This window comes from Trichosurus vulpecula, chromosome 1 (genome assembly GCF_011100635.1).
Source record: "Trichosurus vulpecula isolate mTriVul1 chromosome 1, mTriVul1.pri, whole genome shotgun sequence".
NCBI lineage: Eukaryota > Metazoa > Chordata > Mammalia > Diprotodontia > Phalangeridae > Trichosurus > Trichosurus vulpecula.
Genome location: NC_050573.1, coordinates 409410199 through 409428896, shown reverse-complemented (window position 1 = coordinate 409428896; position 18698 = coordinate 409410199). Strand labels below are relative to the sequence as shown.

The 18698-nt window shown below is 38.6% G+C and overlaps 1 protein-coding gene across 4 annotated transcripts in view; it reads left to right on the top strand.

Annotated features, from left to right (window-relative positions):
• Window positions 1-201: 201 nt before the first annotated feature.
• PAIP1 (poly(A) binding protein interacting protein 1) overlaps window positions 202-18698 on the top strand; it is a 43763-nt gene continuing 25266 nt past the window's right edge. Inside the window, exons 1-5 of one of the 4 annotated variants that reach the window (XM_036735201.1) lie at window positions 202-297; window positions 2268-2431; window positions 7241-7429; window positions 14914-15026; window positions 17116-17227. In XM_036735201.1, the coding sequence (XP_036591096.1) occupies window positions 2333-2431; window positions 7241-7429; window positions 14914-15026; window positions 17116-17227 (513 nt within the window). In that variant the 5' untranslated portion in view covers window positions 202-297; window positions 2268-2332. Of the gene's footprint in view, window positions 298-1069; window positions 1168-1352; window positions 1653-2267; window positions 2432-7240; window positions 7430-14913; window positions 15027-17115; window positions 17228-18698 lie in introns of those variants that run through there. The other 3 variants (XM_036735210.1, XM_036735194.1, XM_036735185.1) reach the window with 3 other exon arrangements.

Sequence of the window (18698 nt, the reverse complement as noted above, 5' to 3'; positions counted from 1 at the left end):
TTTCTCGCAGAGGCTGAGGTCCTGTTAGCCCGGCAGGATCTAGACTAATCCGTGCTTCTCTTATAGAAGCCGCCCTCACTCAACTACCCGCCCAGCCTTTCCCTCTAAGTGCAATGGAAGTGCACTAGCTTTGGGGTCTGGGGTTCCGCTGGGGGGCTCGACCCCTGGCATGACCTTGGGCAAGTCGCCTCCCAGTGCGTCAGTTTCCTCTTCTACTACGTGAGGTGTTTGCACGAAGCGATTCCTAAAGTCTCTTCCGGCTTAAGATTTATAATACTCTCTTCCCCCTCGTCCCGGGTAAGAACAGACTATTATCTTGGTTAATAGTCCTGGTTTTTACTTTTTAAATGGGCAGAACGAGAGGAGTGGGAGGTGGAGGAACGAGCCCCTGGGTGTCTTGCCGCAGCACTGCCCCAGCTCTCTCTCCCGCCGGCCCTTCCGCTCCGCGTGGGCTGGGGCTGGGGCTGGGGGGGGGGGGCGGGGAGTGAGTTGGGTGGGGGGTGCGGGAGCGTGGACTTGCGCTCCGACAGCGCTGAGTGCCCGCCAGCAGGGAGCTGAGCGCGCACCCGGACGACCCCGGCGGCGGCGCGGAGTGAACAGGTCTCCCCTCCCCCCTCATGCGCTCTCCCCCCTCCCGCCTCACAACCGTGGCTTCGACCCGGGGTCTGTCAGGAGAGTAGGGGTCCGCCGCGCCGCGTCCGCTGAGGGGGCTCAGCCCTGCGGGAGCTACGGTCAGGGCAGGGTGAGGCGACGCCTTTTCTCTTCAGCTCTCCTCTCCACTCCCACCCCCGGCGGTCCGGAGCCTGCTGAGTGCCGCCGCCTCGAGGGAACCCCTGCCCTGGTACCCCAGGGAGGCCCCGACGACTCTCGGGCGCGGCCTCAGGCTGAGGTCAGCTGGCCGCTGGAGGGGGTGGGGTAGGGACGCAGCCTGGGCCCGGCCGGAGGCGGTGCCTCGGGCGGTGGGGATGGGGTCTAGGCTGGGGTGGGGCGGGGCCAGGACGTCCCGAGTGGAAAAGCCTCCCCGCGGAGGAGGGGGAGCCCGGGGCGGCGCGGGCGCTCCCGGGCCTCGGCGCCTCGTGTCATGCCCCCCAGCCTCACGGAGGGGACCTCGAGTGGCTGCCCTGGCTGCCGGTCGGGGGGCGAAGCGGGAGGGGGAGAGGAAGCCAGGTGGGTGCCGAGCCGCGGCCGCTGCATCGGGCTTCGGGGCCCCGGCCGGCCTGGCTCTCTCCCCGCCCCCTACTCTTCCCTCCCTCCATGAGGCCCGAGTGGGGCGGGGCGGAGCCGCGCGGGGGGCGGGCCGAGGCGAGAGCGCAGCTCCGCAGCCCCGGCTCCTTCCCTCCCACCTCCCTCCCGGAGCGGCGGTGGCGGCGGCGGCAGCCGGAGGAGGAGCATGTCGGACGGTTTTGACCGGGCCCCAGGTGCTGGTCGGGGCCGGGGCCGGGGCCGAGGAGGCGGAGGGGGCGGGCCTGAGGGCGTCGGTTTTCGCGGCGGAGGCGGCAGCGGCGGGACCGCGGATGCAAGCGAGCGGCCGCGGCCGCAGCAGCCCCCGCCCCCCGAGCCGCTGAGGCCGCCCAAGACGTCCCCTCCGCCCGGGGCCCTGCCCGAGGTCCCCGCCGCCCCCGACCGGCCGCCCCCGGGCGGGCCTCCCGCAGGTACACGGCGGCTTGTGGAAGCCTCTGCCCTTTCCTTGCCCCTCCTCTTCCCCCTCTGTGCCCAGACCCGGAGTCGTCCTCTCCCCCTCCTCCGAGCGCCCTGGGACGGGGCCGGGCTCGGCGTGGAGCCGTGGCCCGCCTCCTTCCCCTCCTCCTCTCCCTTGCCCACCCGGAGCCTGGTTTCTCATTGACTTTTTATGGTTTGAGTTATTGAGGGGGGGAAGGGGTGCATGGGGGTGGGCAAGAGCGGCAGGACGCCTTTGTGCTGCCCCGGGCAGGGCCAGGTCCGGGCCTCCGAGCGCTCCCACTGTGAGGGCAGGAAAAAAGCCAGCCCGCACTTAATTGGAAGAGAGCCGAGTACTGACCCCCACCTTGAACCCAGCCCCCCCAAATATCCTCAACATTCCCTTTGAACAGCGGGCTATACTGCTGCTAAAGCTACTCCGACATATGCAGCTTCTCTTCGAGGTTTTCACCTTTTCCGAGGAAATGGCCATACTTTTTGTTGTTCCGTAGTAACTTTTAGAAAGGAAGACTCTGTCCGAGGGCTTTTCTGTTGTAAGCAACATCGCAAAGGAATTTAAAGAGTTAACATCTTTCTCTGTTCTTTCTTAGAACATCCGAAGCCTACGAGAGCTCCACCTAGTTCTCAGGATAAAATCTCCCCGCGTACTTCAGCTATGGCTAAACCCCAGGTGGTTGTAGCACCTGTATTAATGTCGAAGTTATCCGTGAATGCCCCAGAATTTTATCCATCAGGTTACACTTCTAATTATACAGTAAGTATGGACATTTTTTTTTGTTATCATTAGCTTTGTGATAGTTACTAACTTTTCACATGTATCCTCAGCATCTTTATGCAAGTAAAAGATGTCTTATTATATATACTTGGAGTTTACCTGTAAAGGAAATAATGAAACTATTTTTATCATATTTGTGATATATAAAATATTTCATCGTTGAATATAGGGGTAGTTTAAATGTACACCTCCTTAGAGGGTTTAAAGGTGACTTTAACTGTGTTATATTTCAGAAGTAAGGAACCTCGAGTTGTAGAAAATATGAAGGGAAGTGGAAAATCAGTATGTTATTAGGTCTCTTGATAGTTGTGTCATATGCAAAAATTAAACATTTTTAATGCTAGAGCGCTTAGCTGTATGCAAAAATTATGTGGCGTGTTTTGGTTACCTTAATAATCTTTAATTGATTATTTGACTAAACAAAATTGAGGATAGGGCTTTAGCATCAAAGTGATTAGGTCCCCTCAAATTGATGTATTTTAAATTAAATATAATACCTTTTAGTAACACACAAAAATGTTTCAGAATGCATTTGTGAAAAAAATACCATACTTGAATTTTAGCTTTCCCTTTTGATTCATTTTTTGTATCAAGATTACAAAAATACAAAAGCTGCAGTCATCTAGGATTTATAAAGTAAGCAAGGGGAACATGGTACTTGAAACACTATTAGTAGTTTATAAACTACTAACATAAATATTTTTATGTAATACTTTTATAAACTACTAACATTAATATTTTATATAATACTTTTATAAACTAACACAGCTTATAAAAATAAATTTACAATCTCTTAATGAAAATAGATTTTAATTAAAGAGAAATGAGAAGAAATTATTTAAATTAATGGGTTAAAGAATAGTTGATCCCAGCTTCTGGCCATTTCACTTAGTAGCTATGTGACCTTGAGTAAAGTCCTTTTAAGTTTTCAGAGCTTCCGTTTCCACATCTGTAAAATGTAATACGTATCTCAAAGCATCATGAGGAAAGCAGGTTGGAAATTTCAAAAGATCTATATAACGTATAAATTGTGATTATTGTTCATTCTTAAAGATTATAGAACTAAAGAGGATTTAGCTGGGTGGTTAAAAAAATTCAAATATTTCGAAGACATCTTGAGAAAAGATGCGGTGGAAAGGGAAGAAAATAAATGTGGGGAGACAAAAAGAACACAAAGGATTTGAAAGTGGAAAGTAGTAAGCACAGGTGAGAGTAGACACATAAGACTTCAGAAATTATTTGAGGCACAAAATACAAAAGGGAGTTTGTAAGACAATTTTGGGTTGTAGTCATTCCTAACAAGGGAAAAAGTGGTAGATTTCTCCTCTAAAAGTTCACTCTTTCCCATAATGTTCATTTTACATTCACAGCTTAGCAGAGAAATAGCATTGGGTAGTGGCTATGGAGCTGAGCTAGAAGCCAGGAAGACCTAGGTTCAAGTTCTGCCTTTGATAGATACTGGCTGTGACCTTGGGCAAGTCACTTAAACTCTCAGTCCCCAAGGCTAGTGGTGTCAAATTCAAATAAAACCACAATCTATGTTATATTGTATTTATATTGTTAAATATTTCCCAGTTACACTTTAATCTGGTTCAGGCCTTGAGTTTTAACAACACTGCTCTAGACAACTGTAAGATTGTAAGTTGCAGAGAAAATGCTGGTCTGCATTGATAGAGGGAATTTGTTTCTAATGTGCACTGACTGGTCCTGCTACCTTAATATGCTTCGTGCATAGCACAGATGACTCCCAAGGCATGACACTGCTCAGTTTGCCAGGACATCACTAGCTCTGAGTTATGTGAAGTTTTTGCTACAGTATAAGTGAATTTTGGGTTAAAAACTACATGTAGAGCAGGTCTCATCACTCAGTTACATTTGACTTAAAGGATTCATCAATTTCTTCCAGAGCCTAGAATTAATAGCTGTTAGAGCTGTAAAGGAGCTTTACGATCATCTAGTCTAACCTTTTTACAGATGAAAAAACTGAGGTCCTGGGAGTTGAAGTTATTTGCTCAAGAATCTAGGCTTCTCTTGTAATCTGATTTGGAGGGGGGGGGGTGTCATTCTTTTTACTTACTAATTCACTCTTCCACCATAATTTTGTTACTTGCTCAAAAATCCAGACTTCTCTTGTAATCTGATTTTTGGGGGCGGGGAGGTGGTCACATTTTTTGCTTGCTGATTCATTCTTACTTCCACCACAGTCTTTATGGTCTCTGAAGGGGGGAACAAAGTCCTCTCTTGAACCATGTCGAAGCCCCAACTTCAAGCAGTAACTAGTTTTGTATAGCTGCCTAAAACCTGACTTAATCTGCCTTATTTTGATTCCAGAAATTCCCTGAAGTAGCAGATTTTTTTGTACCGAGTATGGACCTGAGAGTGCTCTTAGAATCTTTTCAAACTTTCAGCTAGCCAATGCAGGCAACCTCCTATCAGCAGTGCCCTGTGTTCTTCATCCTTTGAAACCAGATGTTCCTTTATACTGATGAAACCATCCTTTTCCCTCACCCCCAAATTACCACTTATCTTTTTGGGAGTCAGTATATCCAGGCACCCTTTGCCATTGTTTCTCCATTAATCTTGACACTACTGTACAAATGAATTTGGAAAGGGCTCTTGTATTACTACATCTGCTCAGTTGATAGTAAATTGTAGATCTCATTGTTTCTTCTTTTAAAGTTGTTTAATTTGTGAATTAAATATATTTGGAATTTGGATGCTGAATTGCTTACCTACCAGTTTTATTCCTTTGTCTTGAAATAAGATTTAACAAGGGGGATGGAGTGTTGCTAAATTGTGCAAAGGAGAGCTTGTAATAGATAATCATGTATTGATATGAATGGGAACCTTAAGATGTGTAAAGGACTTTTAAAAAAAATTTCAAGTATTTTTTAAAATTAATTTGCCCCTTCTATTTTCCCCCTCCACTGAGGAATTTTTTTTAATCCCTTAGTTACATAGCTTTATAATCAGGCAAAACACATCCCCACATTACAATGTCTGAGAATTTCTCTTTCTGTGTTTTAATTTCATTACCTTTTTCAGAAGGTGAGTGATTTGTTTGATTTTCATTCTTTTGGACTTATATCAATTTGATCAAAGTTCTTAAGTCTTTGAAATTGCTTTTCTCTGTAATGTTATATAAATTGTTTTCCTAGCTATTTTCACTTTGTTCTGCCTCACCTTATAAAGGACTTCCCATCTTCCTCAGAAATCATCCACTTAAAATTACATTACGTTAATATGTCACAGTCTGTTCAGCAGTTCCTCTCATAAGAAGATAACCCCTTAGTTTCCAGTTTGGGGCTTCCATAAAAAAAACTGCTATAAATATGTATTTTTTTACATATAGAACCTTTTCTGCTTTAATTTCTGTGGACTATAGGCCCAGTAGTGAGAGAGCTGGGTTAGAGTATGCACAGTTTGGTAGATTTCTGGGCTTAGTTCCAAATTGTTTTTCAGATTGGCTGGACCATTTCACAGACAGTAAGGTTCCCTAGTATACATCTCCTTTGTCATCTTTTCTGGCATGATGGGGGTGAGGTGGAATGTCAAAGTTGCTTTTTATTTGTATTTGGCTAATTATTAGTGATTTAAAGTATTTCTATATATCTTTGATAGTTTGAGTTTCTTCCATTAAAAGCAATGTCTTTATATCCTTTTACCAGTTATCTGTTGGGGAAGTGACTCTTGGTCTTACAAATTTGAATCACATCTTTATGTCCATCTTAAAAGTGAGACTTTTATCAGAGAAACATGTTGCAAGGGTTTGTTTTCCCAGTTATATGTTTCTCTTCTAATTTTTACTGAATGGGGTTTGTGCAAAAACTTTTAAATTTTATATAATGAAGTTTTTCCATTTCATCTTGTGTAATCCTGTCACTTATTCAATTCATGAACTCTTTCCTTATCCATAGATCTAAGAAGATAATTTATTTGCCCCTCTAATATATTTGGTGTGACTTTTAATATCTCTGTCATGTATCCATTTGGAGCTTATTTTGGTACACTATATGGTTTGATGTATCGGTCTGAAGCTATTTAGTTTTTCCAATAGCTTTGGTCATATAGTGAATCCTATGTAAGGAGTATTTGAAAATTTTTCAAAATTACACTTTAAAAGTAGATCCAACGAAGTTGACTTTAGTGGTGTACCTGTTATTTGCCTTTGGTTCTTTAAAAGACCTTAATTTTTAGATCCAGAGTTTATAGCTTATGACTTCTATTGGATGTAGCATCTTTCATAAAGTATTCTTAAAAGTAGCATTTTTTTTTGAGGGGGAAAGGCAGGGCAATTGGGGTTAAGTGAATTGCCCAAGGTCACATAGCTAGTAAGTGTGTCAAGTGTCCGAGGCCGAATTTGAACTCAGGTCTTCCTGACTCCAGTGCTGGTGCTCTACTCACTGCGCCACCTAGCTGCACCCAAAAGGGGCTTTTTCACCCCTCAAACTCTAGTTTTTTTAGTTCACTTTGAGCTAAATTAAAAAATACCTTTGGGAGGGGAACTTAAAAATCAGTACTTTAGTAGTTCATTGTTAGTCTTTAGAGATCTTCCCTAAAGTCATATAAAAAATAATTTCTTAGATTTTGATAGTTGGCATCTTGGTGGAATAATTAGAGAGCTAGTATGGAAGCCAGGAAGACCTGGGTTCAGGTTCTGCCTCAGCATGTACTGGCTCTGTTGGCCAAGTCAGATTCTAAGTGGTAGAGAAATCTGTGGTTTGCATTGGCAGAGGGATTACCTGAGATTTACCCATGAATTTCATTGTATGTATGGTTATTTTGTAGGATTCTTCTTATGAAGATGGATGTGATGGTTATCCTACTCTTACAGAATTTGTACAGGAGTTTTTGAATCACCTTACAGAACAGCCAGGAAGTTTTGAAACTGAAATTGATCAATTTGCTGAGACTCTTAAAGGCTGGGTCACTACTGATGATGCTTTACAAGACCTTGTGGAACTCATCTACCAGCAGGTATGTCCTATATTTTGATTTGATACCATTTGATCTTATAAATATAGCTTTCTTGGAGCCCAGAGGAAATAGGTAATATACAGTGCTTGAGAGGCCTATACTTATTTCACCTTTTTATGCTTATGGAGTTGCATTAAATTGCATTGAACAGAGGTCTCTTCCTACCTCCCTCCTTTTACTTCTAGGATTCAGAAATAAATAGTATCACTTTATTTTTTTCCTTCTTTGGCTTAGATTATATAGCAGTATTGAAATAGGAGTGAAAGAACACCCAGGAACAATAAGTTTAGAGAAAAAAGTTAAAATATGACAGTCTCTGACCTCATGAACCCTTATAAACATTATTTTTTCCTCTTCCTTTTTCTCCTGTACCCCTACCCCCATGTAATCTATAGGAACTTGAGTAAAAGCTATAGGGTAACTTTAGAATCCTACAAAATAGTTTTTGATATAAAAATGTTCAACTTACAATCAGTGTTCTTAATCCACTTCTACAATGAAGTGATATTTAGAAACTTTACAGCATGTTTAGTTGAACTGAATATTTAATAGTCATTTAAAATTTTTTTTCATTGGGCATTGTGATGTAGTGGAACAGTGTTGAATTTGGAGTGAGACAACTAAATTAAAATACTGGCTTTCCGATATACTTTGGGCTTATAACTTAAGCCCTCTGGGCCTTCATTTCCTCATAAAATAAGGGGATTAGGATTGTTGAACTCTAAGTAAGGTCCCTTCCAGTTCTAAACCTTCGATCCTCTATGCTCTTAATGTTTTCCTATTTAGTCTAAAGTTTGTTAGGCAGCTAGATATCATAGCTTTGGACTTGGAGTCAGGGAGATTTAAGTTCAATTCCCAACACAGCTATTTAACTAACTGTGTTACCTGTTCAAGCTATCTGCCTCAGTTTCCCTATCTATAAAATTGGGATAACAGTAGTACCTATCTCACCAGTCATTGGGAGACTCAAATAAGGTAACATATAAGTTACTTTGTAACCCTTACAGTGATATATAAATGCTAGTTCTCATTATTATGAAACTTCTGGGTTTTTAAAGATTATTTGCTTTTGCTCAAAATGTTCATAATATGAACAGAAAACTTATATTTTATTTATGTTTAGTATTTTTCCACATATTGGCATAGGTCTTTCCTTATTGGAGATGGTTAACTCAGTTTGGATTTATAGGAACAGAGATTCTTGTATAGGATAGTTAGCTTCAGAGAGAGTTTGACAGGCGCAGCATTCACCCTTGATGAGCCAGGAATCTTGTAAGTGGATGTAGTTAGTCACAGGCAATTGAGTGAAAGAGAATAGAAGCTTCATAGCATTCCATTATGACTACTGAAAAAACAATTTAGGCTTCAGAGCCTACTGATAGTGGATGATCTTTGAATGTGAAAAACGCAGGTTTGGAAGAAGCTGACATTCTAATTAAAGCCATAATATCGTTCTGTCTATATTGTTTTGCTATATTATCCACTCTTCATCATAACACCCAGGGGCTTCTCTCCAAAGTTACTAATCGAAGAGCATGAGACAAGTTAGGGGGCAAAAACACTCCTGTGGCTTTTTTTAGTTGCCAGAGTTTTAGTTTCTACTTGGTGAAAAATGAGTCTTTTAAAAATGTTTCCCAGTGTGTTAACCTATTAGTATTTTCTTACTAAGTGTTTTCAGGGACTCTGTCAAAGCCAAGTTACATTCCTAACTTCATTTCATAGAGATGGCATAGAATGATAAAATCATTGTTCTCTTAGATTATATAGATGACCAGATTTATGGATTATTTGATCTTCTGCCTTCATCCCTTGTTTACTTTAAAAAAACTATTAAACTTTGTTTTTAATTATCCAGTATTTATTTTTTCCTCTGCAATATCCAAGGGGAAAAAACCCTAAACTCTTACAAGTAAATAAAGAAAATCCCTCCATTAGCCCTGTCCAAAAATGTGTATCCAGTTTTGCATATTAGTCCAGCACTTCTCTGTAAAGATGTGGATATGACTTCTTACTTCTAATGGTAGGCAAGGAAAATAAAAGTAATTAAAATTCAGGTAATTCACTTCCTCCAATTTATAGCAGCCCTGGTAACCGAAGAGGTAATTGGGGAGACATTATACCTTACAAATATTCTGGATTATTTGTGAGTTTGGTTCCCTATCAAAACAGATTAAGAGTGTGTGTCAAATTAAGAGCAGATTTAGAATCACAGTACTGAAAATATTGTAGTTTTTAAGCCATCAGAAAAATAAAGCCTTCAACTATTATTTTCCGAGTTCTGCATTGTGCTAGGGGCACTGTGTAAAAAATGAGCAAGCAATGTTTTCCCCAAAAGAATTTATCATCTACAAGGGAAGATAAGACCAATACACAGATTGCTAGTACAAATCAGAATGAGTTTAAAAACCATACAAGAGATTAAAAACTGCTGTGTTAAGTTACATAAAACCATTGTCTAGAAAGACCATTTCTCTCTAGTTTTAAACTTTTTACAATTGGGCCTTATGTTAGCTCTGTTATAGATGAAATAACACAGCAATAAAACCATGATGAAATTAAAAATACGAATTTATTTAAGGCCAGTGGAGGGAATAGAAAAACATTTACTAAGTGCCTGCTATGTTCCAGGCTTTGAGTAAGTAGTCTTTTACTTTTATTTATTTTTTTATTAAAAAATATTTTTTGAGGTTTCATCTCCCTATCTTGCTCATGCTGAAAGTACAGCAGCCATACACTGTTGATCAGCACAGAAGCACAGACCTCTGTTTCTGATCTAAGCTGGTTCCCTCTTAAGCAGCCTGGTAGTCCTTCCCTGATGCTCACCATATCGCCAGTCAGCTTTAGCCCTACTACAGCTCACTACTTTTCGATCTCAGTCTATCTGCCAGCCTTAGCAGAGACAACTGGCATGTACCTCCATCCTCCTAGTCCCCAGCCCTGCAATAGCATCTTTTCCAAATGGTTCCAATGTTATTTTAAGTTTTAAATATGAAAAATTCTAATGAAATGGAGGAAAGTTAGGCCAAGAAACAAACACAGCATATTTATACTTCTGTAGGTTTAGAACTAAGAGAAGCAATGGCAAGAATTTTTGGATCCATTTTCCTGGTTCATGTTTGGAATTCTAGGTAGTGTGCCTCAGAAAGATTTCCATGGAGAAAGCAGCTCTTATGATTTTTTTAATATCTAAAAGGATTGAAAATGGAGGATTGTAGTCTGGAAGTCCTGATATCAAATCCCTCATCAAATATTTACTACCTGTGTGACCCTGAACAAGTCACTTAAACTCTAAGTCTCAATTTCCTCCTCTGCAAAATGAAGATAATAATAGGACCCACTCCCCAGAGTTGTTCTGAGGATCATATTAGGTAATATATGTAAAATGCTCTGCACAACCTTAAAGCAGTATCTCTATAAATGCTAGCTTTTAGCCTTTATAAGACTATATGGCTATAGTGGCAGTTTTTTGGATCCTAGGGGCAGAGTGTTTTTTTTTATTATCTTGAGCTAGATCCATGAATATTTTCAAAAACTAAATTTTATAATGGAAAATCATTTTAAATTTTGTAAGAACATTCTGGTGTAAAATATGTAGGCTCTTGCTGAGAGAATTTCTGAGGGTGTCACTTGACTGCAGTAGTTTGTAGGTTGCTAGTAGCATTAGAAGTCTTTGGATACACAAACAAGTAATTTAAAGTAATAATTTAAACTTAAGCAGTGTCGTACAGTTTCTTTTCAGAAGCTCTGTGGGGCAGTTGTTCCAAGTGGTAGAATCCCCATTTTTAAGATAACGAAATAGGCATAAAGCCAGTGACTTGACTGCAGTCATATGTCAGAGCTAGAACTAAAACCCAGGTCTCTGATGCCAAATCCAGTGTACTTTTTCTTGAAAAATGCTGTCTTTTACCACTTAGCAGTACCAGTGAGTGAATGAACATTTTTTCACTTTCTAATCATAAAAACTTTAAGTGACCTAAATACATAAGGAATTGGGAGTGGGGAAGAGGGGGTGATATACATCGTGATGATATAGGGAGAGATGTATGGTTCCAGATTTGTAGTCAGGATATGGATTCAGATCTCAGCTTTCCTGCTTGGTACCTGCAGTAGTTTTCTCAGCTGCAAAATGAGAGAGTTAGATTAGATCTGGAATTCTTAAACATTTTTTTTTTGTTATGGGGGTCCCCTTTTGTTAGTCTGGTGATGCCTATGTACCTCTTCTCAGAATGTTTTTAAATAAATGAAATAACATAGAGTTACAAAGGAAACCATTTATGTTGAAATAGTTTTTTTTTTAAGTTCATAGACCATAGGTTATCAGTCCCTAGACTACATGATCTCTAAGGTTCCCCTTCCTACACTAAGATTCTGTCATCCTAAGTTAGAAAGGCCAACTTTCCAAATCGATAAACATTCATTGAATGCTTAGTCTGTTGCTAGTTCTTGAATGGCTTATAATTTGCTGATAACTGTAAACAGAATAACTTTTCACTAAAGAAAACCAACCAGTCAATTACAGAGCAAAACACTGACCCCAGGCTAGTCCCATAGAGTTTGGTGGTTATCTATCAGCCAGTGTACCCCAAACAAGAGAAAGAAGCTAATGGACCAGTTCTTTGAACTGGTAAAGGGGAAAAAAAGAAACAGTCTTCAGTGCTGACCCAGTGTACAAGGCCATAGTCCTAGAAAATAGCACCTGTAGAGAGACAGCTTGGCAACTGTTCCGTTAGGTTCCATAGTGACATCAATTGAAAATACAGTTCTTGTCTCCAAAGCCCTTGACACTGTAAAATGGTTCAATTTTAGAAACTCTTAGGATTTTTATCAGTGGAAGTGATAGTACTATCTGCTTTGCCACTGCACCCTATAGACCATTAGACCTTTCCATCTAACTTGTAGTTGAAACCTTCCATATATATTGTATCCGCCATTAGAATGTGAACTCTTGGAGAGACTAACTTTTCTCTTTTTACTTCCAGCACTTAGAATGGTGCATTTTGCATGTCATAGTGTTCAATAAAAGTTTAATTCATTGAAATATTAATATTAACATTGAAATATTAATGAGAAAGGTGCCACATTGTGCTTTTTTGTTTTGTTTTTCCTTTAAAAGTGTGTTCTTTTTAGTATTTCTGTATGAATTAGGACAGCTGGTGTTGAGATACACTGATTGCAAACAAAATAACCTTCAAAGGGAACTGGTACATAGTTTTATTGGTATTATGGTCTCCAATACTAAGTATTAGTAGAAGAGAGACTAATAATATCTCTGATTTACTGCCTTGAATACTGTAAAGCCACTCTGCCAACTAGAAGAGGAACTGTGTGTGTAGCCAAAAATAGAATTGCCAATGATTTCCCTATAGCTTTGCAAAGCTAAATCTAGGGTTCTCTTCGATGTGGTTGCCAGAATTGTGGCAGTTGTTAACTTCATTGCTGATGTGGCAATGAGTAAATAAATGAATAAAAAGGCATTTTATTAAGTGCTTACTATGAACCAAGCAATGTGCTAACCACTAAGGATACAAATAGAAAATAAACCCGAGAGCAGAGACACACAGTTCATATTCTTAACTGGAGAGAACAAGACGACACTGCCCCTTTTCTTGACAGCAGGAAGAACTTGGGATTTACTAATAGCAGTAGCAAAATGGCTTCCTTAAGTAACTTTAAGTAGATTAATTTCTGAATCCAGTAGATAGGAAGGCAAACTCTTTTTCTTTACTAAAAGTTTATTTGTTCCTAAATCTTGTTTTTCTCATTTTATTTCATTTCCCATCTTCTGCATCAACCAGAAACAATCTTTCCACTTGGCCATTTTTGTGTGTTTATTTATGCATGGCCTTTAATAGTTTTGAAGCAAAATTCCAAAGGATCACAATAAATTACTGGTTTACATGGTTATCAAAATTGACTTGTAGAGAGAACAATTTGTTCCTTACAAAAGTAATATAATAAAATGCCTTTATGCCATTAGTGTTAGGAATATGATTTAGCTTATTTGCATTAACCAATGCTATATGGAGATTTTATTGTGCAAGTTTTATCTATTTGGAAATTGAAAAGTGATTTCGCAAATACACTTTCAGGAACCTCACAATTGGGTAATTGAACCCCAGGATCAGGCATATAGGGCTAAAAAAAATCTACGTTAAGTGAAACATCAAGGGGCTGTTATAATTTTTCCTACCTTCTGATGCAAGAAAACCTAAGTGATTGAAATCAATGAAGGCATTATTTGCTTGCTTTGAGATAAACTGTAAGGAGAAAAGCCAGGAATTATTTCAGTCTTCTGTTAGGCCAAGGGTGACAAAGATAGAAATTTAGAATGCACTCTCATTGGTCATTGAAACCAAGGACTGTGTTCTAAGCTGAATATGGAGTTGATCATCCTAATGTGCTTTTCCTGATGTGAGCCTTCAGAACATGAGTTAAAAAGTTTTCCTGAAGGGGAAAATATCCGGTCTGTTTATGTAAAATCTGGCCCTTACAATTAAAACACATTTTAAAACTTTGTATAATTATGTATGTATTACTTGTGTATGTCTGATATAGCATACAACATATTGTGGCATTTTGCAGAACACTTGTAAAAAGTATTTTAATACAGATGAGGACATTTGAGATATTAAGCAGTTAAGGAACTGAAATTTGGTAATGGAAACCAGGATTCCTATCCCAGGTCATTATGTTAACCTATATAATGTTGCCATATAGAAAACACAACTTTCAGCAATACATACTTTTTTTCTTTTAACAGGGTAAATTTTGTCATATAGCATTAATTATGTAAGGCTTTTTAATATGTCTCAAGTGGGTGGAACATTTATTTATATTCTTTGGAATTTGAAAAGAATTCTTTGTTATAAGGTCTTTATAACTTAAAAATTCCTGCCGATTTTTATGTATAAATTTATAGAGTGTGGTTTTCTGACCAGTATGAATATGGTTTCATTATACTTTTCCTTTAGCCCTTCTCCAGCTCACAACTTCACTAACTCAAGCAATGCACCAGCCTCATCCTCTCTCAGAAGAAGGAATTACAGGCTTGTGCTATCACACCTAAGTGAAAAGGACTTTTTAAAAGATAATATCATTTCTGGCATCACTGTAATGGTGGCTTGAACTAATTGGCTTGAACTTAGTGGGTTTTGAATGTATTACATTATGGAGTATTGGGTATTTATACTTTTTTATTACAGGCAAATTTTAAAGTTGATTTAAAGCTTGTTATTCTTCTTGAATTGGCTACATTAAGCGAGCATTGGGGGAAGGCCATTTTCTTACTCCAAATAGAAACAGTTGGAGATTTGTCTGCTTAGTAATATAATATAGCCAGTTCTTTAGGTTGAAATACATCAATTTCTTATGTGCATTTATTCCTGAATCATATTGTTGCCACTAGGGCGTTTTAAAAAATATTAATTTACATATTTTGCTTGTTTCATGTAAAAATTATTGTATTCCCATTTTTCTATCAAAAGGCTACAACTGTACCACACTTCTCTTACATGGGAGCAAGGCTGTGTAATTATTTGTCTCATCATCTAACCATTAGTCCACAAAGTGGAAATTTCCGGCAGTTATTACTTAAAAGGTAAGGGAAAATATATGAAATACATGAAGTTCTTCCATGCCTCCTTCATTTTCACCTTAAACTTTTAAATTACAAGCATTAAATTAGCCTTAGGATTACATCCTTTGTGTTTCCTACCTACCTATTGTAATGTTCACTTGTGACTCTTTATTCTTACTCTCTTGATGTACCCTACTGTGTAGCACTTCCTAAGGGGTATATAGGACAAGATGACAGGGTGAAATTCTTGACCAGGACAAAAGCACAGCCAACCTAGACCATATGTACGCAGTGTTAGGCGTTAGTTATCCCCCACTCCCTAATCTTCACAGGCTGCTTATCTCTTCTAAAAGAAAAATAAAAGTTTTTAAATGTCAAACATTTTTATTTAAATTTTTTCCCAGAAGTTCACTAATGTAAACATATAGTTTAATTTTTAACACTAATGTACTTAAAATTACTGATAGCAAATTACGAACAAATTTTTATTAAATTTGATATGCTGTTCAGCGTATAGAAGTCTGTAGGGGTTAAGAAAAGAGAACTATTTGCACAGCAAGTTGAGAAACCATCTATTGAAAGAATCTCCTGATAGTAGGCTAATGGATTGAAAATATAAGGTTGTCAATTTGAATTTTTGCTTTGAAATTTTTACTCTTCAGATGTCATAAATGTTAATGAATTAAAATTCCTTGGCTTTTAAATAAAACAGAATTCTCCTTTATTCACAAGTAAAACAAACTTGGGTATGTGAGTAGAAACTTTTTAAGGGGACTGAGCTTTTTTATTTATTCACATAGGACTTCCCTTCACTAAAGTCCTGTTCTGCTGTCTCATTGTGATATGGAGAAGCCTGAACTTTCAGAGATTATGCTAGAAAAGCACAAGCTCTGACAAATCTCAGAAGGCTTTGAATATGTATCTGGCAGTAAACTGTATGTGGACTAAATATTTGTCATTTGGAAATCAGCTTAACTAAAACCAAAGAGGCTTGACCCCAGATTGACTGAAGGACTGAATTTTTTTGACTACAGCAACTCTTGAAGGATTGTCTACTAAATTGCAGAGAAGTTGTCCTGGAGGAAATGCCCACATAGGTGAAATCAAGGATCTTTGCAGTATTGAAGAAAATGTATAGGATGGGGAGGAGTCAGGAAAAAATTTATGCTACATCAATGTATTCAACCTGTGGGGTTTTTAAACTTGAATAAAACTTTGACGTTGCTATTTACCATGAGGACAGTTGGCAGTCAAAGCAGTCAGCAAAGTACAGTGAGGGGCAAGTTAATTACTAGGTGAGTCTTCGCTTTCTCTAATCTCTTCTCCATTCCACTTTCCACATAGCTGCCAAAGTGTTATTCCTAAAACATATGCTAAATCCACCCCCACCTCTTATTGCTTGTAGTATAAAATATAAGGTCCTTCACCTGCCTTTCATGATATGACTCCCTGGTTCTACTTTTCCTGCCTCTCCGTTCCCTAAAAACTGGCCTGTTAGGTATTCCTCTTACTTGGCATTAGATTTCCTGCCTCTGCTTTCCCATAAGTGGTCCTCCATGCCTGAAATTCACTCACTCCTCACATCTGCATTGTAGAGTCCCATTCTTTAAAGCACAACACAGGTACTTTCTACATGACATCTTTACCTAAACCCTGTACTTAATAGCACTTTGTATTTACTTATCTGTGTTTTTCCTCCTCCTTCCTCCCCCACTAAAATTAAAGGAACTTGAGAACAGAGATTGTTTCTGTCTCTGTATTTCTAGCACTTAGCTTAGTACCTTGTGCGTATTAGAACTTCTGTGTGTTGGATTGAGTGTAAGTAGATAGGAGAATTGAGTTTTATAGGAATTCATTTTACTGCCAACTTTGTTGATTTTTTTTTATGTGTGTGTTTATTTTATATAGATGTACATGTATTTACATATGTATATATATTTGCACACACATATACATATATATGAATGTGTGTGTGTGCACATGTTATTTTTAAGGCCATTTTCTAATTTGTAGTTGATTTGGTGAGAATGTAAAACTCAGAAGTTACTTTAAGAAAGCATTTTAAAATCTTGAGAGTCTTTTAATCTGTCTGTGTGTCTGTGTCTGCTAGATGTCGAACTGAGTATGAAAACAGAGATCAGGCTGCAAAAGGAGATGAAGCTGCCAGAAAACGATTTCATTCCTTTGTGCTCTTCTTGGGTGAACTTTACCTTAACCTGGAGGTAAGAAAGCACAATTCTTATTGATCTTTCTTGAAAACTTTCATATAATTGAGTAATTTTTGTATTAGTCATTTTTTTGTTTTTAAAAAATAATTTAGGAGGCAAAATTTTCAAAAGGAATTTGGAATAATCGGCATAATTATTTCTCCAATGCTTTTTATTTTTTTATTTTTTTTTCTCCAATACTTTTAAAGGTTAAAAGTAACTACCAAATTTGTGTTATGATTATTAAGTAAGTCAGATCATTGCTTCAACTGATGTACTCTAAGACAGATAGTGGAAGCTTTTTATGTTAATGTTGCCTTGACAAAATAGCTCATTGATTAAAATTGCAATTAGTTGGAAAATATTTGGGGTATGTATTCTATTACAAAATATCTTAATATTTCACCATGGCATATAGCAGCCAAAATTGAATCGAACGACTTATTCACTGTTTCTCTTGCTCTTTGTTTTTGGATCAGTAACTATTATATCATGATCAGTCCCATCTATATTGAATTGGGCAATTTCTGCTGTTAATAAATATTATATGCTAGTTGCCTGTCACTTGAAGCTTTTCACAAACTCCTACCTGCCTGTATTTCATTAATTAAATTATTTAAGTTGTAGACTCCTTAAGAGCTTTGAACAATTTGTTTAACTTTCCTGGTCTTCAGTTATTTCCTCATGTGTAAAGTGAAGGGGTGGGACTAAATAGTCTCAGAGATCTCTTCTAGCTCCTAGTTGTAAATCTTACTATACTGTGGCATGAAAATGGTTGTCTCCTATTTTATTACTTCCCATTCAATATGAATTGAACGTGAGAAACGCAATAGCTCATTTAGATTGGTTCTTATAAATCCTTCCTCCCAATACGTATTGGTAAGGGACAGACTATGAAGTAAATTACAGACTATTTCCTTCTTTCCTCCCTCTGTTGCTCTGTCCACTTTAAATCTACCCAGTCTTTTAAGATTCAGTTTCAGCCCTACTTCTCTGAAAGTTTCCCTGAATCCTAGAACACAAATAATCTCTTCTCTGAAATAGCATTAACAACTATTATTTATCCTATATTGTATCCTATATACAGACATATATCTTTGCTTCCTCATCTAGTTTGTTAATTATAGGAAGGAAAGGTCTCTGCCTTATTTTTTTTAACATTCCTTTACAGTGGTTTATACTAATTAAATGTTCAGTAAATGTAGATTGATTGTTTTATCCCTCTGGCATAATCTACTGTGTGGATCATATCCATACTAAATCCTTTTAGTTCCTAAGTATTGGAGACTTGTATGAAGAAGGATAATAATGTTTGAAAACACTAATTAAACTCTGTAATATAAAGGCGATAAATCCCATATGCCTAGAAAGTATTGTACTGATTCAGTAGTTGTGGTCATTTGATTCTGGTCTGCCTTTTGATTTGCAGTAGTAATAATAATCTGTGAAACACTATCATAAGAATAAGGTTACTATGCTTCTTAGT